Source organism: Squalius cephalus (genome assembly GCF_949319135.1).
Source record: "Squalius cephalus genome assembly, chromosome: 10".
Lineage (NCBI taxonomy): Eukaryota > Metazoa > Chordata > Actinopteri > Cypriniformes > Leuciscidae > Squalius > Squalius cephalus.
The window spans coordinates 177,501-199,753 of record NC_137131.1 but is presented as its reverse complement, the minus strand read 5'-3'; the positions used below and the strand labels follow the sequence as shown (position 1 = coordinate 199,753).

Below are 22,253 nucleotides of genomic sequence, written 5' to 3'. Positions count from 1 at the left end.
TGATTAGTTTACTGGGTTTCGTTGCTGGAGAACGACGTTCTTGCCCGCCAGCCAGTACTTGTGACGTCACGTGCAAAGTATGAATTGTTGGCTGTTGCCACAGATAAACCCGTGCGACTCGTGGGTTTGTGGTCCGGGGTCCCATGATTCGAAATGATTCATTTTAGACTTTTTGAATGAAAGTTCCCCAAACCGGAGGTGCCACCCATAATTCAAAACTCAGGTCAGGAATAAGGTGTAAGGATGTGTTTGAGGTAATTAACCTGCTAGCGTGTGCTCGTAGCGTGCTGTATCAGCAGCAGAATCAGCCCATGGACGCGCTGCAGGCGTATATCTGCGCGGTTCAGCTGGACCACAGTCACGCCGCGGCCTGGATGGATCTGGGCACGCTCTACGAGTCCTGCAACCAGCCGCAGGACGCCATCAAGTGCTACGTCAACGCCACGCGCAGCAAAGTCTGCAGCAACACCGCGGCGCTAGCGGCGCGCATCAAGTACCTGCAGGTGAGAGCCAATCAGAGCGAGTCTGTCTGTGTGGGGATCAGTACATGTTGCATTTGTTGTGCATATGTTCAGTTAATTTGTGTCAGATTTCTTCACCTTCATTCTTCGTTTGTATGCGTGAGTCCAGTGATCATTGGAGCTAGAGATACTTTGACTGATTCAGCTGAGGCCCTCTCGAACTAGCCTGAACTAGCCTCTCTCTGCTTGAACTGTTCCGCCGCTCGTCCTCAGATGGCTGTTTACATGTCTTTTTCACGCGTTTTCGTCCTAGGCTCAGTTCTGTAACCTCCAACACAATAGTCTACAGAGTAAAAGTAAAATGCTTCCTAGTATTGAGGAAGCCTGGAGCCTCCCAATCCCAGCAGAGCTAACGTCCCGACAGGGTGTCCAGAGCACAGGCCAGCAGGTGAGACCAGATAGACACACACCCCGAGAACCGCCCCTCACACACACACACCTACATACACACACACACGGCTCATCCGGTGGAACCACGCTCCTGCTCGCCACATCATGTTCACAGTAACCATTGGAATTGCACAAATTATATGTCCATATTGTTAGTATTGTTAGTATTGTTAGTATTGTTAGTAGGGGGTGGTGTGGCGCAATGGATAAGACACATGCCTTTGGTGTGAGAGACCCGGGTTCGAATCCACTGTGAGACACCAATGTGTCCCTGAGCAAGACACTTAACCCCTAGTTGCTCCAGAGGTGTGCGACCTCTGACATATATAGCAATTGTAAGTCGCTTTGGATAAAAGCGTCAGCTAAATTAATAAATGTAAATGTAATGTAAATGTAGTATTTGGGGAATCCTTCGGTTAATTCCTACATTTCCAGAGAGTTTAACAGCGAGTCGATCGGTAGCGTGGTTTCAGTACGTGAGCTTCAGTAGTGCAGCTCTACACACACACACATCTGGGTCAGAAACGAGTTTTATGCTACAAGTGTCCATAAGGGGCTTTCCCAGCGGAGGAACCTCTTCATCATTCCTAGAGCTATCGGCGGACGTTCCCGGATGTTGGCGTGTTCGCACCGCAGGAACTCGGAGCGATTTTAGTTCTGAAACTCTTTTGGAGGAACTACTTTACTCCTCCTCCAGAGTCGCTCTAACCAGCGCTAGAGGAGCTCTCCGTGACGGTAGTGTTCGCTGATTGGCCGAATGCACGCGAAACACCAGCACCCGCCATTATTAAACAGCACACAGATTATAGCTTGTATATTTACTCCAGAAACAAACTCTACGAACATGGGAAACAGAGACAGATGAGCCTCTAAACCTTTACACTGAGGAGAACATCCAGCGTGACGACCGAGAGAAACATGATGATGTGTTTCTGCTCCGCAACACTGGACATCAAACACACGCCATACGCTGATAACTCTTCATCACTGTCTACTCTCTGTGTATAGCGGTGTCTAATGACGTATTCGACAGGACTGTTGGACAGATCGTACACTGATGAACAGGAGAAAGCAGCACAGGCTTCTCATCGCCTTCAAAATAAAAGTCCCAACAACAAGCGACACGTGCGGTGTGAACGCAACCAGGAAACGTTCCTAAGAGAACCATTAGCTCTTGGGGAACCACACTGGTGACTCGTTCCTAGGAGAACCATTAGCTCTCGGGGAACCACACTGGTGACTCGTTCCTAGGAGAACCATTAGCTCTCGGGGAACCACACTGGTGACTCGTTCCTAGGAGAACCATTAGCTCTCGGGGAACCACACTGGTGACTCGTTCCTAGGAGAACCATTAGCTCTCGGGGAACCACACTGGTGACTCGTTCCTAGGAGAACCATTAGCTCTCGGGGAACCACACTGGTGACTCGTTGCTAAGAGAACCATTAGCTCTCGGGGAACCACACTGGTGACTCATTCCTAGGAGAACCATTAACTATCGGGGAACCACACTGGTGACTCGTTCCTAGGAGAACCATTAGCTCTCGGAGAACCACACTGGTGACTCGTTCCTAGGAGAACCATTAGCTCTCGGGGAACCACACTGGTGACTCGTTGCTAAGAGAACCATTAGCTCTCGGGGAACCACACTGGTGACTCGTTCCTAAGAGAACCATCAGCTCTCGGAGAACCACACTGGTGACTCGTTCCTAGGAGAACCATTAGCTCTCGGGGAACCACACTGGTGACTCGTTCCTAGGAGAACCATTAGCTCTCGGGGAACCACACTGGTGACTCGTTCCTAGGAGAACCATTAGCTCTCGGGGAACCACACTGGTGACTCGTTCCTAGGAGAACCATTAGCTCTCGGGGAACCACACTGGTGACTCGTTCCTAAGAGAACCATTAGCTCTCGGGGAACCACACTGGTGACTCGTTCCTAGGAGAACCATTAGCTCTCGGGGAACCACACTGGTGACTCGTTCCTAGGAGAACCATTAGCTCTCGGGGAACCACACTGGTGACTCGTTCCTAAGAGAACCATCAGCTCTCGGAGAACCACACTGGTGACTCGTTCCTAGGAGAACCATTAGCTCTCGGAGAACCACACTGGTGACTCGTTCCTAGGAGAACCATTAGCTCTCGGGGAACCACACTGGTGACTCGTTCCTAAGAGAACCATTAGCTCTCGGAGAACCACACTGGTGACTCGTTCCTAGGAGAACCATTAGCTATCGGGGAACCACACTGGTGACTCGTTCCTAGGAGAACCATTAGCTCTCGGGGAACCACACCATTAGCTCTCGGAGAACCACACTGGTGACTCGTTGCTAAGAGAACCATTAGCTATCGGGGAACCACACTGGTGACTCGTTCCTAAGAGAACCATCAGCTCTCGGAGAACCACACTGGTGACTCGTTCCTAGGAGAACCATTAGCTCTCGGGGAACCACACTGGTGACTCGTTCCTAAGAGAACCATTAGCTCTCGGAGAACCACACTGGTGACTCGTTCCTAGGAGAACCATTAACTATCGGGGAACCACACTGGTGACTCGTTGCTAAGAGAACCATTAGCTCTCGGGGAACCACACTGGTGACTCGTTCCTAGGAGAACCATTAACTATCGGGGAACCACACTGGTGACTCTTTCCTAAGAGAACCATTAGCTATCGGGGGAACCACACCATTAGCTCTCGGAGAACCACACTGGTGACTCGTTGCTAAGAGAACCATTAGCTCTCGGAGAACCACACTGGTGACTCGTTGCTAAGAGAACCTTTAGCTATCGGGGAACCACACTGGTGACTCGTTCCTAGGAGAACCATTAGCTCGTTGCTAAGAGAACCATTAGCTATCGGGGAACCACACTGGTGACTCGTTGCTAAGAGAACCATTAGCTCTCGGAGAACCACACTGGTGACTCGTTGCTAAGAGAACCTTTAGCTATCGGGGAACCACACTGGTGACTCGTTCCTAGGAGAACCATTAGCTCGTTCCTAGGAGAACCATTAGCTCTCGGGGAACCACACTGGTGACTCGTTCCTAGGAGAACCATTAGCTCTCGGGGAACCACACTGGTGACTCGTTCCTAGGAGAACCATTAGCTCTCGGGGAACCACACTGGTGACTCGTTCCTAAGAGAACCATTAGCTCTCGGGGAACCACACTGGTGACTCGTTCCTAGGAGAACCATTAGCTCTCGGGGAACCACACTGGTGACTCGTTCCTAGGAGAACCATTAGCTCTCGGGGAACCACACTGGTGACTCGTTCCTAAGAGAACCATCAGCTCTCGGAGAACCACACTGGTGACTCGTTCCTAGGAGAACCATTAGCTCTCGGAGAACCACACTGGTGACTCGTTCCTAGGAGAACCATTAGCTCTCGGGGAACCACACTGGTGACTCGTTCCTAAGAGAACCATTAGCTCTCGGAGAACCACACTGGTGACTCGTTCCTAGGAGAACCATTAGCTATCGGGGAACCACACTGGTGACTCGTTCCTAGGAGAACCATTAGCTCTCGGGGAACCACACCATTAGCTCTCGGAGAACCACACTGGTGACTCGTTGCTAAGAGAACCATTAGCTATCGGGGAACCACACTGGTGACTCGTTCCTAAGAGAACCATCAGCTCTCGGAGAACCACACTGGTGACTCGTTCCTAGGAGAACCATTAGCTTTCGGAGAACCACACTGGTGACTCGTTCCTAGGAGAACCATTAGCTCTCGGGGAACCACACTGGTGACTCGTTCCTAAGAGAACCATTAGCTCTCGGAGAACCACACTGGTGACTCGTTCCTAGGAGAACCATTAACTATCGGGGAACCACACTGGTGACTCGTTGCTAAGAGAACCATTAGCTCTCGGGGAACCACACTGGTGACTCGTTCCTAGGAGAACCATTAACTATCGGGGAACCACACTGGTGACTCTTTCCTAAGAGAACCATTAGCTATCGGGGGAACCACACCATTAGCTCTCGGAGAACCACACTGGTGACTCGTTGCTAAGAGAACCATTAGCTCTCGGAGAACCACACTGGTGACTCGTTGCTAAGAGAACCTTTAGCTATCGGGGAACCACACTGGTGACTCGTTCCTAGGAGAACCATTAGCTCGTTGCTAAGAGAACCATTAGCTATCGGGGAACCACACTGGTGACTCGTTGCTAAGAGAACCTTTAGCTATCGGGGAACCACACTGGTGACTCTTTCCTAGAACCATCCGGTGCGAAAGCCCCTGTTGTGCCGTTTCTCACCCAGAGTTGTGTTTGTGATATAGTCATTAGTTCTGCAGTCGTTGTTCCTCTAGTGTTGCAGTTCCACAACAAACACTGACGCAGTCCGGCTGGAGTAGTTCATAGTTGAGTGTGTGTGTGTGTATGTGTGTGTGTGTGTGTGTGCGTGTGTTCATGACACAGTACAATGAGATGTGTTTTTCTCTCTCATTGATACTGATGCACTCGCTCATAATAAGTGTTTTATATTATTTGTTTTTTGCATCTTTTCTCTGTTGTTCTATTGTTTTGGGTGGTGGGGGGGTACAATCAGACGTCTGTAAATGTGCTTACAGTTACAGTTAGATATCAGGACCTTCAGCTCCTGTTTGTTTTATTAATTCTGTTTTTGTTTTTACATTGGAGTCGATATGGCCACTCCTAGACCATTGGTTCAGAGATGTGGCTTGAGTTATTTCCCAAAACATATGAGAATGTGACTTAGAGAAGCGTCCCTCGCTGAGGAACAGAAGATCTTCAAAATGTTGGCATATAATCTGTCATGGCTATAACATTTATTTAAAAGCTTTTTAATATTTAAAGGAGTTGAATTACAGAATTAGAGTCGACACGCGTGAAGCGAGGCCGTATCTGCAGCGCTCGGGTGTGTTGAGCTGATGCCTGATATTGAAGCGAGGCCTTATCTGCAGTTTCAGTCCAGTTATTCCAAACTGTTTCTGGTCAAAATCACTCCTAAGGCCGGTGACACACTGGATGCGTGGCGTGAGCGTCTCAGCTGCGTGGCGTGTCCGTTTTTATTTCGGCTCCCATGTTAACAGGTTAGATCTTGCACACTGCATGCCTGACGCGCGTCTCAGGCGTGGCTTGAGCCGCGCGGAAAACGCGTGCATGCTAGAAATAGAACCGACGCCTATTTTTCACGTGACACGCAAGCGTGTTGGAAGCGTTTCTAGGCAAAATAGAATAGGAAAAGATGTTTATATGTCATTTTGACACGAATACATATTAATACATGCCATTTTGATGTTTGAAAGTGTCTAGGTTTTGACATAAATGCAAATATAAATGCAATTTAAAAAAATATGATCGATTTTCAAATACTGCACCTCTCAATACAGAACGAAATATTCTGTAGCCTATTTTGCCGTCAACACTGCCGATGTTGTCTTTGCTGCTATATATTTATGTTTAACATGAAGTATAGGCCTTCCACAACTCTCTCCCCATATGTCAAATATATCACCAATGAGGCTTATCATATGTCACCAAGCAGCAGCTGCGCCGCGTCAAACACGCTTCTGGTGTGCAAAGACATGGAAAACGCCACGCAGCTGACACGCAACAGAAACGCCACGCTCACGCCACGCAGCCAGTGTGTCACCGGCCTAAGTGTTTCTGATACTGTAGAACAACAACAATATGGTTCATTAAACAGGGTTTGAAAGGATTTGTTTACCGTTTTATCTTTGTGGCGACTGAATCTATATCTGATCCAATTCTGACAAGATAAAGCTCCAGAAAGACCTTAAAGAGTTAGTTTACCCAAAGATGAAAATTAGCCCATGGTTTACTTGCCCTCAAGTCATCCTAGGTGTATATGACATTCTTCTTTCAGACGAACACAATCAGAGTTATATTAAAAAATGTCCTGGCTCTTCCAAGCTTTATAATGGCAGCGAAAGTCCATAAAAAAGCATCCATTCATGATAAAAGTGCATCTCTCCATCATCTAGGAGATGCAATGTTATGATGGATGGATGGATGTACTTTTATGATGGATAAATGCACTTTTATAATGGACAGATGCACTTATGATGGATAGATGCACTTTTATAATGGACAGATGCACTTATGATGGATAGATGCACTTTTATCATGATAGATGCACTTTTATAATGGATGGATGCACTTTTATAATGGATGGATGCACTTTTATGATGGATAGATGCACTTTTATGATGATAGATGCACTTTTATGATAGATGCACTTTTATAATGGATAGATGCACTTTGATGGATAGATGCACTTTTATCATGGATAGATGCACTTATGATGGATAGATGCACTTATCATGGATAGATGCACTTTTATCATGATAGATGCACTTTTATAATGGATGGATGCACTTTTATGATGGATAGATGCACTTTTATGATGGATAGATGCACTTTTATGATAGATGCACTTTTATAATGGATAGATGCACTTTGATGGATAGATGCACTTTTATCATGGATAGATGCACTTATGATGGATAGATGCACTTATCATGGATAGATGCACTTTTATAATGGATAGATGCACTTTGATGGATAGACGCACTTTTATCATGGATAGATGCACTTTTATAATGGATAGATGCACTTATGATGGATAGATGCACTTTTATGATGATAGATGCACTTTTATGATAGATGCACTTTTATAATGGATAGATGCACTTTGATGGATAGATGCACTTTTATCATGGATAGATGCACTTTTATCATGGATAGATGCACTTATGATGGATAGATGCACTTATCATGGATAGATGCACTTTTATAATGGATGGATGCACTTTTATGATGGATGGATGCACTTTTATGGACTTCAGTTATGGACTTTATGGACTTTTTAATATAACTCTGATTGTGTTCGTCTGAAAGAAGAATGTCATAAACACCTAGGATGACTTGAGGGAGAGTAAATTATGGGCTAATTTTCATTTTTGGGTGAACTAACTCTTCAACAATGCTGCTGGTCAAGAGGTCACACAGTATGCGAGGCTCAATCTCAAGCTGTAATCATGATTTCCTCGTTCCCTTTGAGATGCTTCTCTCTGCTGTCAGCCGGCCCACTCGCAGCTCTATTCCTCTCATGATTTCTGCCTATTGTGGAGGAATATTGATCGACGACTTTTACATGTGCTGACTGTGAGCGTTTCAGACTCTCAGATGTGCTGAGTCTCTGTGTCTCCTGACGTGTGTGTGGTCTCCCTCAGGCGTGTAAACCCGGGGCGTCGGGTTCGTCTCAGGGCTCGGGTCAGTCTCTGCCGGCCCACGTGAGTCCACTGGATCAGGCCGACGATCAGTCCAGTCCAGCCAAGAGGAAGAGAACCACCAGCCCTGCCAAGGTTTGTGCTCGACTCTTGGAAAACCTGAAAAACCCTTAAAAACAGCCATTTTTATGATGAAGTACTTGATAAGTGCTTGAATTATTGAAATGAAATAATTTCAGAATTAAAGATGCAGTCCATTTGATGTAGATATAGAGTCATGTTCCTCTCTATGGCTATGAGCTTGATATTGCTCTTATAAATATCCAAGTGGATGATACAGTTTGAATAAGGAAAGCGATATCTTTGTCATAGTATCCTTTCAGTGGTTTAAGTTTCCACAGTCAAAGCATCTGCTGCACTTTATTTGTACCATTTTGTTTTATTAGTTTATTTTTATTTATCTATTTACATTCTTTGTACAATTTAAAAGATAATAAAGAAAGATAAGTGAGATCTCTGATTGTAGTTCTTGGAAAAAAAAAGTAGTGCTTGAAAAGTCCTTGAAAGTCCTGGAATTTGACCGTGTCTGTACGAGGCCTGTAATGGTGTCTCCTCTGTTCCTCCTCAGAGCTCCTCAGAGTCTTGGACCAACAGTTCAGCACCGCCAGCGACTCCGAGCTGGTACCCGTCTCCTCAGAAGCTGCAGGTGAGTGTGTGATGTGTGTGATAAACACTGTGTGCCAGTCCAGAAGCTGCAGGTGAGTGTGTGATGAACACACAGTCCTCAGGGATGATGACCCGGGGTGATGGAACAGGAGTAGCGGCAGATCTTTTCTTTTGTGTAGGGATGCACCGATATAAACATTTTGGCTGATACCGATAATTCTTTATATTAGAAAGCTGATAACCAATATATTGGTCGATAAATTTAAATACAAATTTTTATATTATTTCTGAGAGTCTGATTACAAAAACAAAAGTCTCACCGTTAAAGGCCATGACCCAAACACACTTATAACGATGTACTCATTATAATTTTATGCATTGCACTTCACTGTGTTTTACTTTTTTGAGGTGATTCCAATCATATTTCAAGCAATTTAAAACCATCATGATGAACAGTGGGAATCTGAAGTGTTTCAGCTGAAGGAAGTAATACATTATATTTTGGCCAAATCTTCTTATTGGTCAGATAACGATAACATCAAAAATGATCATATATCGGCCGATACCGATATGGTGGCCGAAATATCGTGCATCCGTTTTGTGACCTACATCCGATTATAACGATCATCAAAAAAGAAAAAATGTAGGGCGGGACTTGGCTCTTTGCATGGGTTGTTGATTGGATGTTGAAATGTGGGCGTGGCACTCAAGTGTATGCAGATGAGCATGAGTGGAGTTTAGCTGCACTATATGACTCTTCACTGGAAGATCCAGTTACAACAATCTGATTATTAAAAGCTCAAAACATTTTTTTTAAATGAAACGTGTGGATGACATAACATGCATGTAGAAAATAAATTGGGTTCATTTACATTTCATACCAGCTTTTACTTTCTTAGGGCACGTTTACTCGACAACAATATACTAAAAAGTGTTGTGATGTTCAGACCACAACGATGTCAAAACGATCCCCGTTCTCATGTATTCTGCTGCTAGGCCAGTAGTTGGCGATGTCACTTTGTAAAGAAACACTACACGTCTACTGACTGAATGTGTAATACGCATGCGCATGGCATCACTGTTTTCACAAATTCACATTGTTGTAGTCTACACAGAGACGATACGCTATCATTAGAAAAAATACAATAAAAATAATTTCAAATATTTGGATTTTCAGGCCCCGAAACGCCTTTGTGTAAATGAACAGCCAAAAGTCATAAAGAGTTTTACCCCTTGCATGCGTGATGTTGGTCTAAACCAGGCGTGTCCAATCCTGCTCCGGCCTGGAGGCTTCCAGTGATCCTGAGGCCTGGAATGGCTGGTGCAGGTGTGTGATTAGATCTGGACTGGGAACAGGATTGGGATCCCTGGGTTTGTTGGCCTGTGAGCTGCTTCTCACTGAAGAACTTCCATGCTGTTGATTTCAGATGTGACGTCCCTGACTATTATTGATCCGTTTCAAGATGAACACTGATGACTGATGAATGTCTCTTCCTCTCAGATGCTGGAACAGTTGCGAGCCAACCGTGCGAGTCTGAAGCCTGTTCAGATGCAGATGTTGGATCAGTTGGAGGCTCAGCTGTCAGCCATGCACCAGCAACAGGTGCGTCACAACCAGCAACAGGTGCGTCACAACCAGCAACAGGTGCGTCACAACAGCGGTCAGGAAAACCTTCTGAGGAAAAACCACATGTTTCTGGAATCTGGCCCTGAAATCTTCCAGCTCATTGTTTTCTGTGGCTGAGATGTTTTCCTCTTAAAGTCCCCCTGTGGTGAAAATCCAATGTTGTTTGTGTCTATGTGGAGTTTTTAATATGCTTTAAGACAAACCATGTGTAAATTCATAAGTCGACAGCATTGCTGAGTATTTTCTCCTTAAAACTGCAGTGAACCAAAGACAGTCTCAAAAACACGCTTTGAAATCGCTGGTGTTTCTGACGTCACAAACTACCTTGTAACCAATCAGATCAACGTGTGATCGTCAACCAGTGGATCTCTGAGCTGAGTGAGTGAGTGGAGGCGGGGCTCATTTGCATATTCATAGAACTGTGCATACTAAATTAGGCAAGGGAGTCGAGTTACATTCAAGCTATTTTAAGGCATAAACTTTTTTTTAAAGGGAAAAAAATGCTTAAATATGTAATTTAGGTGAATAAAGATGAGTTTTAACGGATAAAATGATTGACTACAGGGGGACTTTAAGACTGTTGTGACTAGGGATGGGTATCGTTAAGGTTTTAATGGCATTACTACTCTTACCGATACTCCTTATCGATCCGGTACTTTAACGGTATTCTTATCGGTTCTTTTTGTTATATTAAAAAAAAGGAAAAAAAATAATCATTTAGAATAGAATTAATATTGCTTTATATTTTGAAATGTAAAATAAATATCTTCAGCAAAAGAAAAAGCAATGCTTTAACAAAACAAATAAAACATGAATGTTATGCAGAAGGGTGCAGGCTTTTGTGTTTTATATTCAGAAGACATAGGACACCAAAAACAAAGTACAAACACATGGTCAAACAAAAAAAAAAGTATACAATAAAACAAATATACAAATTATATAACCAGTGCTTTAATTTCAGTAATGTCTACTGAGTCTGACGTTACTGTTCAGGAGTAATATGGGCTAAAAAGACATCTAATAAAGTCAGATGTAAAATAACACTGCATAGTTTATCATAGATAGATTAAAGCTTATAAAAGCCAAAATTATTCATTCAAGAGCTGCGACTTCAATCGTCAGCAGGTTTATCAGAACCTCTTTAAGACCAAATGCAGATCTAATCATTATTACGTATCATATTTTCTCCCAGCTATTTACGCCCATTTAAGACATAAACTGTTTAAGTGAATCTCCCAAGACGGCCATTTTGACATTTTTGTATATATTTGATCGTTTACATGAAGCCCAAAATATACGTTGCTTGTCTCGTTGCGGTGTGTTTCGGAGCGCGCGCCGCATTTGGAACAGCGTCTATTGCGTCAATTTTGGTACTTTTAATATCAAACGCGTCCCGCAGTTTAGCAACAGTAGACTACATTTTACAACAGTCACCGATCGTGCAGATTCTGACGTTACGTTTGGGTTTTAGGGAGAAATGACAGCGCACCGCTGTGAAGGGAAGGAAGCTGCGCTGGAGAGAATGCGGCTTTAGTTTTTAATGGTTATACCTCAAATATCTTCCTTTTTATAATCATTGGAAGACAAAATCTAAAATAAAATTAGTTTGATATCAAAGATCTAAAGTGTAACCGTTTGAATGTTTAGTTCTGTCCTCATCGTCACTCATTAAGCAGGGCTGTTGTGATGTGCGCGCCGTGGCTCCGCGTGAAAGATCACTCTCTCACACACACACACACACACTCTCTCTCTTTAGCAAAAATGCATCACTGACAAATGGTTCAATATTATTATATATAGAAGTGGCTGGCGAGATTAAATTAGCAAGATAATTTCTTAATAGCAATAATAAATAGCACGTGTACTTTCTTAATTTCTCCAGTACCGACAGCAGAACCGATAACGTCCAAGCTTATCGATCCAGCGGTCTTTCATAATTCAGCACCGGGCTCGTTTAATACCGGGTTTCGGTACCCATCCCTAGTTGTGACACTTCAGCTGCTCTTCCTCCGTCAGGTCGAACTCTTCTAAGAACAGCACGGAACGGTTCCAGTAAATTTCCACTTGAGTTTGGTTACTCGGTTACACACCGCTCTGAACCCGGTGGAGTGCGTGTGGAGACTAGGGATGTGCATGAATATTTGAATTTTCGATCTGTAATTATTATTCGAAAAATAAAATGCTATACGAATTTTATTGAATTTATGAAGCCGTAAATACTTTGCGGGTCGTAAATGCAGTGAATCCCTGATAAATCCCAAGCACTAACTCGCAGTTATAATTAAATGCACTGGATGGCACTGTGGCGCGTGTTTAACAAGTTGTTTGTATTTGATCATAATGTCATCGTCTGCCTCGCGAAGTTTGGAATTACTAGTCGAAAATGAGGTTATTAAATTATCTTACAAAATGGAATTACTTTTGATCAAATTAATTAATTAATCTAGAGTTATAATATCATCACCACAATGAGAAATCACATGAAACCGTTATCTTCACCGTTATCACCGAACACTGTCTCTGAAACGCCTGTCAGCGCAGCGCGTTTTCTCACTCGAGCATAAATTGCTGGCGGCGCGCCTGCATGTGGATATTATTGTTTTTCTCAACACAAACGTGAAACAATATAAACACGATAATCATATGCTGACTCGAGTGTGTGTACGTTCTGTACGATAACTGGCGTAATCTGCTACTCTGCTTTATTAGCCGTTTTTTTCTGTTCGCGCTGCTTGAACTTAAATCCTTTTGTTCTTTATATTTTTTTGTTTACACATAAACCTACTGTTTAATGTTTTCAATTAAAAGAAAACTTAAACATATATTGTAAGCTTGTTGTGTATATTGCCTAATCGTAAGCTTCTTCAGAAATGGTGAAGGCTTTTTCGTTAAACGTCATTTAAATAAACGAATATTCGAATATTCAAATTTTATGAGCCTGAATATTCGAATGCAATATTTTTGAAAAATGCCCATCCCTAGTGAGGCATGTTTCTCTGTAGCGGAGTGATGTAGCGAAGTTAATAAAATTAAAAGAAATATTTGATCATCCTCCATAACGGTCACTATTGCATTGGTGTGCATGCATACATTGGTGCCCTTTGTTTAGTCACGAGGCATTAAACGTCGGCGAAAAGAGCACGCGATAATCGTCCCGGTGTGCACGGGCCTTTAAACTAATAGGTCTTTGTTTGACTTGCTTAATATTTGGTGTTGATTGTGCCCTTTCCCTACAGATGAGGCAGAACTCCTCGGGCCCGATCCGACCCTCTCTCCCCAACGGACCCTCGGGCGTCTCCTCACTGCCTGCTCACCCTGTTCCCCGAGGCCCGGTTCCCCGCCCGTCCTGCATTGCTCATCCGCTGGCCAACGGGCCGCTGCCTCCCAGTCCCGGTCCCGGCTCTCGCTCCGGCCCACAACCCCCTGCAGTCGGCAATAATCACACGCCGGGGAGCAGAGCGAACGGAGACGTGCCTTACCTGCACCCCAACGCACTACCTCACCACTGCAGGAGCCCAGGAGACCCGTGGAGGAGCCAGAACCTCAACGCCACTCAGGTCTGAGCACTGCGCTTCTTACTCCAACCTGAAGCCAAACCGCTTCTGTAGCATTGCAGATAAAACACGTGGACATGATCCTCCCCATTTAGACATTTATCCAAAAATATTTTAGCTTTAAAAAAACAATATGACAAACTCACTAGATTATCTGAACTATGTGCAGAAGCATTTGAAAACTGTTTTAATTGCCTAAAGCCATAATGAAATAAACTCTCGAGTGCCTTGGACTGATACATTTTTATGAGTCGCATTTTCCCTACATCCAAAAAGCACCGGGATAGGGATTTTTACACCCCGTGCAGCACTTTTTTGCACTCATTTTCTTATATGCAGAAGCAGTTTAATCATGCCAGCTCTTATCGGCATCTGGTCTGTGATACCAGCCCGTTCTCATCCCAAGGCGTCATATACTGATGCTTTTGACATTTCGTCTACATCGAACGCACATGGCACCCTTTAGCGTCAATATGAGACGCAGATAGATATGGGCCAGAAGGCGCCTCCTAGCGGTCTAACCCTAACCCTACCCCAGACCTAAACCTACCCATAACCGAACAAAGCTCTGTGCGTGTCATATTGACGCTAAAGGGTGCCATGTGCGTTCGATGTAGACGAAATGTCAAAAGCGTCAGTATATGACGCCCTAGGATGAGAATACGTTGGTGATACTGTTTTCCTCAATGTGCAACATCAACAGAACGTCTTTGTTACATATGTACTGCAAACACTGAGAATACCACGATGGGAACACCTTTGGTGTAGACGAATGTCTGAAGCCCTTATACCATCATGCCAATTTGATTGGCTAAAAGCGCTTAGCACCACCCTAAGAATGCGTCACGTATGCTTCATATTAGTGTGCTGCGCGCTATTTCTTCAGATTCCATGACGAAGGAAGCACTATTCAAGAATGGGAAGGCCGGCATCGCAGTGTCTCGTTCCCTACTCAGGGAACAAAGGTTACATACGTAACCAAGACTTTCCCTTTCATAGGTCTCTCAACACTGCGAATAACGCTATGGGACCGATTTATACCATAACGCCTTCACATACATGAGAATAGCTGGAAGACAGTGGAAAGTGTCCGCTCAAGCTGATAAGACCTGTGAGCCAGGAGCCATCCTCACATCCAGACTGTAGAACTCGATAAAAGTGTTCGGAGAGGACCATCCTGCCGCAACACAAATATCAGAAGAGCTCCTAAAAAGCCTACTGGGCTGATCGGTCGAAAGCACATAAGTGGCGGAAACCTCTACAACAGGGAGCTGTCTCATCGCCCGGTCGGGCTGGCGAATACGCTTGCGTGGTTCGTCCAAACTCCCCGATGGAGGGCCAGGCCTCTGAAGACGAGCGAAGGAATCGGGAACTACTTCCTGAGGTCGAGAGGTCTTGGCTGTCGGACCCAGGTCTATCCTTCTGCGTCATGAAGTGAACAAAACCGTGGAGGTATCCCAGGGCTCCAGTCTCTGCAAGGGGGCTCCATAGGCGATGGTTCACTTCGCTGTGCCTCATGGGGAGCGCTGCAGGGAAGACGAGCGCGAACGGACTGTGGGTGGTTGTCGCTCGCTCTCCCTAGGCCTACGTGGAATAAGCTGGCGGAAAACAACGGATTTGTTTCGCTGCTCGAAATTTCTCCACCACAACGCTCACAGACTCGCCAAATAGACCGTCCTTGGACATGAAGGCATCCAACAGGAAGGTTTTTTCTCTTTCTTTGATGTCAGTAAGAGTGAGCCAAGGGTGGCGCTCTACTGACACCATACCCGTGTGGACCTGGGCAGTGTAGCCCAAGTCAGTGGCCCGCCTGAGCTCTTTAACAGCCTTTGGAGTCAGGGGTTCGAGCCACGCTCATCTACGAGCAAGCGACTCGGGGAAGAGAGAGAGAGAGAAAGGGCGAATATTCCGTCTGCTCGCTCTCCATGCGCTCGGGCTCATAATCGTCACCCCAAGCATTCATCTCGCCTCGGCAACCGCAGAAACTGAGAGGCGGGGGGTAGACTTTGAGGCCTTCTTTCCTCAGAAAGCAGGTGAGTCTAGAGCGCAAAACTTTCAATCGCAGGCTATCCCAGTGACGACAGTCAGATAGGCCGTTAAGCGCCGCCTGGGCATGTGTAAGACCCAGACATGCACGCACGTGTCATGAGTGTTTCGTCTTGCGATGAACCTCTTACATGGGTTGATGCATTTCTTGAAACTTATAATGTCCGCTTGAGAGGAGTGGTAAAACTGCAAATAACACGATAAACACGCTTTCCTACGGGTAACAGAAAATCCGCCTCCTGAAGGAATAAAATCTGAGGAAATAGCGCGCAGCACACTAAGATGAAGTATACGTGACGTATTCTTAGGGTGGTGCTAAGCGTCATTGGCCAATCAAATTGGCGTGATGGTATCAGGGCTTCAGACATTCGTCCACACCAAAGGTGTTCCCATAGCGATATTCACAGTGTTGGGAGACCTATGAAAGGGAACTTTTAATATCAAAAACTAATTTTGAACCTGTTATCATATGACACATGAATTCTGACACCCAGCTAAACTTTCTACATCATGGGAGGATCATAAGCAAAACATTTTATTATGCATCTCATTTTTACACATTTTGTGTTGAGTGCGTTCATTCATCGAGAGCATTCACTTCCTGACTCTCAAACCCACTGAAACCAGCGTTTATACAGTTTCTCGGCTCGTTCATGCTTGTTCTTTTGACTTTCCTCCTGATTTAGGGGCTTCAGAAGGGTCCAGGTTCGCATTGGGCGGGTCCTAATGGAGACCGGACTCTCTCTTCCAGTGGTTCGGCCGACGGTGGCCCTCACAATCAGGTTGGACATTCCTCTACGACTCCCTCAGAGCCGGCTGTCAATCACCAGTCCTCCTCGTCGTCCTCCTCTTCCTCCTCTTCCTCATGGCTAACGGCTACCTCAGGTGTTCCCCACGGCACCGGCCTGACCAAAGAGAGCAACGGCTCCACTGCCACCCAGCACCACAGTCCCAGTTCCAGGTCCAGGCCCGGCTCTCCGGCACACGATCCGCAGCTCGGGGGGAAGGAGATTCCCGCCACTAACTCACGGCTAAACCACGTTCACCCCGGCTCCACGCTAACGGCTCCGGGCAGCTCCACCGCCTCCTCGCCCGCCTCCGCCCTCTCCGCATCATCACCGTCACCTGTGGAGCCCTCGGCCAGCCTTAACAAGCCCGGCTCCACCGTCACCGTTAACGGGAGTGGAGGAGGAGCGTGTTCGGAAGACTCTCGAAGCCCGGTGAAGCTGGAGCCGCTAAAGCTAGAGCCGCCGGAGCTGTGTGCTAAAGCACCTCACAGACCCACGCTCTCGTCCTCCACCGTCTCCATTTACCCCACATCCCCTGACGTCCTCAAGGCCTGCAGGTACATCCGTTTTTATCTTTAAACTAATCATAACTAGTCAGACAGACTTATAAGTCTAAAAAGAATCCGAAAAGTATATCTGATTACCCCTTGAATTACTGCTCGTTGGTCAAATTAATTCTTAAAAAGTTAGTTCACCAAAAAATGAAAATCACCCCATGATTTACTCAAGTCAATAGGTGTTTATGACATTCTTCTTTCAGACGAATTCAATCGGAGTTATATAAAAAAATGTCCTGGCTCTTCCAAGCTTTATAATGGCAGTGAAGTCCATAAAAGTGCGTCTATCCATCATAAAAGTGCGTCTGTCTATCATAAAGTGCATCTATCCAAAATATAGTGCATATTTCTGTCTGTGTATACAACAATCTCAAAGTCTGATCCGCTTTCCCGTTACGCAGGTGTAATTGAGTTTTGCAAATACTTAGTGCTGCAGATGTGCTTGTTTGAGATCAACCCCCTGGAGCCATGTGGAGCACTTTTATGATGGATAAATGCACTTTTATCATGGATAGATGCACTTTAATGATGGACAGACGCACTTTTATGATGGACAGATGCACTTTTATGATGGACGGATGCACTTTTATCATGGATAGATGCACTTTAATGATGGATAGATGCACTTTTATGATGGACAGATGCACTTTTATGATGGACAGATGCACTTTAATGATGGACAGACGCACTTTTATGATGGACAGATGCACTTTTATGATGGACAGATGCACTTTTATCATGGATAGATGCACTTTTATGATGGACAGATGCACTTTTATGATGGACAGATGCACTTTTATCATGGATAGATGCACTTTAATGATGGACAGATGCACTTTATGATGGATAGATGCTCTTTTATGATGGACAGATGCACTTTATGATGGAGAGATGCACTTTTATCATGGACAGATGCACTTTTATGATGGACAGATGCACTTTTATGATGGAAAGTCGCACTTTTATGATGGATAGATGCACTTTTATGATGGATAGATGCACTTTTATGATGGATGGATGCACTTTTATCATGGATAGATGCACTTTTATGATGGAAAGTCGCACTTTTATCATGGATAGATGCACTTTAATGATGGACAGATGCACTTTATGATGGATAGATGCTCTTTTATGATGGACAGATGCACTTTATGATGGATAGATGCACTTTTATCATGGACAGATGCACTTTTATCATGGACAGATGCACTTTTATGATGGAAAGTCGCACTTTTATGATGGATAGATGCACTTTTATGATGGATAGATGCACTTATGATGGATGGATGCACTTTTATCATGGATAGATGCACTTTTATGATGGATAGATGCACTTTATGATGGACAGATGCACTTTTATGATGGACAGATGCACTTTATGATGGATAGGCACTTTAATGATGGAAAGACGTACTTATGATGGATAGATGCACTTTAATGATGGATAATAAGGTAACAGAGATTGTTTTGGCTTTATAGCAGTTCTTTAATAAAGTTATGTTCCAGCTAAAGTTAGTTTTGATTGATTCGCTTCAGTCACAACGATTAAATTAGGGGCCGCTAGGACGACACCATTCTCTCTACACAGACTTTAAACGCGAACTTGTGATAAACGCTGATGGCGTTCACATGTGCATTAAGAATTGGTTCTATAGTTATGTGCGTTTGAATATATGTGCGCAGGTTTGGAAATCCCTTCAGACCAAGCCTAAACAAAGTACTGGTCAATTTTATTTTATCACTTCTGGGTAGGTACGTGAAACGAAATTCCCGAAAATGCTTTATCTGGAGTGGTAAAGGGATCCTCCATAGGGAGAGACTAGTTAGCACTTGAAAGTGCATCTGTCCATCATAAAAGTGCATCTATCCATCATAAGTGCGTCTTTCCATCATTAAAGGGATAGTTCACCCAAAAATGAAAATTATGTCAGTAATTACTCACCCTCATGTTGTTCCAACCCCGTAAGACATTCGTTCATCTTCGGAACACAAATTAAGATATTTTTTATTTAAATCTGAGAGTTGTCTAACTCCTCCATAGGCTTCTAAGGGACTGAAACTTGCTGGCCCAGAAAATGTATTAAAGACATCGTTAATATAGTCCAAGTGACTCCAGTGGCTCGATCTTAAGTTTATAAAGCGACGAGAATACTTTTTGTGCGCAAAAACAAACAAAAATAACGACTTTATTCCACTTTTCATTTCCTTCTCTCTGGGCCTCGGGTCTTTTCACATAGTGTTTAAGCGTAGCGCGTCTGTGTTGCACATCACCACGTAGGCTCACTATTGGCCGACGCTGGTCATGTGTGATACGTCAATAGTGAGCCTACGTGGTGATGTCATCATAAAAGTGCGACTTTCCATCATAAAAGTGCATCTGTCCATCATTAAAGTGCCTATCCATCATAAAGTGCATCTGTCCATCATAAAAGTGCATCTATCCATCATTAAAGTGCCTATCCATCATAGTGCATCTATCCATGATAAAAGTGCATCTATCCATGATAAAAGTGCATCTATCATGATAAAAGTGCAACTATCAATGATAAAAGTGCATTTATCCATGATAAAAGTGCATCTATCCATGATAAAAGTGCATCTATCCATGATAAAAGTGCATCTATCCATGATAAAAGTGCAACTATCCATCATAAAAGTGCATCTATCCATCATAAAAGTGCATCTATCCATAATAAAAGTGCATCTACCCATAAGTGCATTTGTCCATGATAAAAGTGCATCTATCCATGATAAAAGTGCATTTATCCATGATAAGTGCAACTATCCATCATAAAAGTGCATCTATCCATAATAAAAGTGCATCTATCCATAAGTGCATTTATCCATGATAAAAGTGCATCTATCCATGATAAAAGTGCATTTATCCATGATAAAAGTGCAACTATCCATCATAAGTGCATCTATCCATAATAAAAGTGCATCTATCCATGATAAAAGTGCATCTATCCATCATAAGTGCATCTATCCATCATAAAAGTGCATCTATCCATCATAAAAGTGCATCTGTCCATCATAAGTGCATCTATCCATCATAAAAGTGCATCTATCCATGATAAAAGTGCATCTATCCATCATAAGTGCATCTATCCATCATAAAAGTGCATCTATCCATCATAAAAGTGCATCTATCCATAATAAAAGTGCATCTATCCATAATAAAAGTGCATCTATCCATGATAAGTGCATCTATCCATCATAAGTGCATCTATCCATCATAAAAGTGCATCTATCCATGATAAAAGTGCATCTATCCATCATAAGTGCATCTATCCATCATAAAAGTGCATCTATCCATCATAAAGTGCATCTGTCCATCATAAAGTGCATCTATCCATAATAAAAGTGCATCTATCCATGATAAAAGTGCATCTATCCATCATAAAAGTGATGATTGTTTGAGATTACAATCTTTGAGATTGTTGTATGCACAGACAGAAATATGTTTCATGAAATATGTGTCATGAAATATGACACTATATTTTGAAGCGCTTGAATGATGTCACACATGGGCTTGCACAAAATTTGCCACCGCATTTTAACTCTGACCACAGTGAGATTCTGAGGGTGTTGACCAAACTTTCAGTTATGATTCATTTTGATTTGTTGTATTCTGCATAAATAACACTTATCTAATATTATTAATATTTTCAGGAATCTTGGTAAGAACGGTTTGTCGAGCAGCCGAATCCTGTTGAACAAATGCCCTCCTCCTCGCCTCCCTCCTCCACCTGCTCCTCCTCTGGATAAAGACAAGCTCAACCCTCCCACTCCCAGCATCTACGTGAGTTGCACACAAGCGTGAGAGTGAGTGAGCGAGTGTGAGCGTCTGTGAGTGTGAGCGTGTGCGAGTGTGAGCGTCTGTGAGCGTGAGTGAGCGTGTGCGAGTGTGAGTGAGCGTGTGTGAGTGTGAGCGTCTGTGAGCGTGTGCGAGCGTGAACATGTGTGAGCGTGAGTGAGAGAGCGAGTGTGAGCTTGAGTGAGTGAGTGTGAGCGTCTGTGTGAGCGTCTGTGTGAGCGTGAGTGAGTGTGAGCGTGAGTGAGTGAGTGTGAGCGTCTGTGTGAGCGTCTGTGTGAGCGTGAGTGAGTGTGAGCGTGAGTGAGTGAGTGTGAGCGTCTGTGTGAGCGTCTGTGTGAGCGTCTGTGTGAGCGTCTGTGTGAGCGTCTGTGTGAGCGTCTGTGTGAGTGAGTGAGTGTGAGCGTGAGTGAGAGTGAGTGAGCATGTGCGAGTGTGAGCGTCTGCGAGTGTGAGCGTGAACGTCTGAGCGTGAGCGAGTGTGTGAGCGAGTGTGAGCGTGAACGTTTGTGAGTGAGCGTGAGTGTGTGTGAGCTTGAGTGTGAGTGAGCGTGTGAGTGAGTGAGTATGAGCGTGAGTGTGAGAGTGAGTGAGCATGTGCGAGTGTGAGCGTGAACGTCTGAGCGTGAGCGTGAACATCTGTGAGCGTGAGTGAGAGAGCGTGTGTGAGCGTGAGTGAGTGAGTGTGAGCGTGAGTGAGTGAGTGTGAGCGTGAGTGAGTGAGTGTGAGCGTGAGTGAGTGAGTGTGAGCGTGAGTGAGTGAGTGTGAGCGTGAGTGAGTGAGTGTGAGCGTGAGTGAGTGAGTGTGAGCGTGAGTGAGTGAGTGTGAGCGTGAGTGAGCATGTGCGAGTGTGAGCGTGAGTGAGTGAGCGTCTGTGAGCGTGAACGTCTGTGAGTGAGCGTGAGTGAGAGCGAGTGTGAGCGTGTGAGCTTGAGTGTGAGTGAGCGTGAGCGAGTGTGTGAGTGTGAGCGTGAGTGTGTGAGCTTGAGTGTGAGTGAGCGTGAGCGAGTGTGTGAGTGTGAGCGTGAGTGAGAGTGAGCATGTGCGAGTGTGAGCGTGAACGTCTGAG

General features: G+C 44.5%; 1 protein-coding gene across 1 annotated transcript in view; it reads left to right on the top strand.

The window, feature by feature from the left end:
* The window catches only part of kdm6al (lysine (K)-specific demethylase 6A, like), a gene marked incomplete at its 5' end in the record, with an annotated part of 63,520 nt that overhangs the window by 26,678 nt on the left and 14,589 nt on the right, over positions 1–22,253 (top strand). Inside the window, 8 exons of the mRNA XM_079883080.1 lie at positions 284–503; positions 775–909; positions 8,135–8,266; positions 8,760–8,837; positions 10,299–10,400; positions 13,661–13,981; positions 16,711–17,369; positions 21,042–21,171. Of these exons, the coding sequence (XP_079739206.1) occupies positions 284–503; positions 775–909; positions 8,135–8,266; positions 8,760–8,837; positions 10,299–10,400; positions 13,661–13,981; positions 16,711–17,369; positions 21,042–21,171 (1,777 nt within the window). The remainder of the gene's footprint in view (positions 1–283; positions 504–774; positions 910–8,134; positions 8,267–8,759; positions 8,838–10,298; positions 10,401–13,660; positions 13,982–16,710; positions 17,370–21,041; positions 21,172–22,253) is intronic.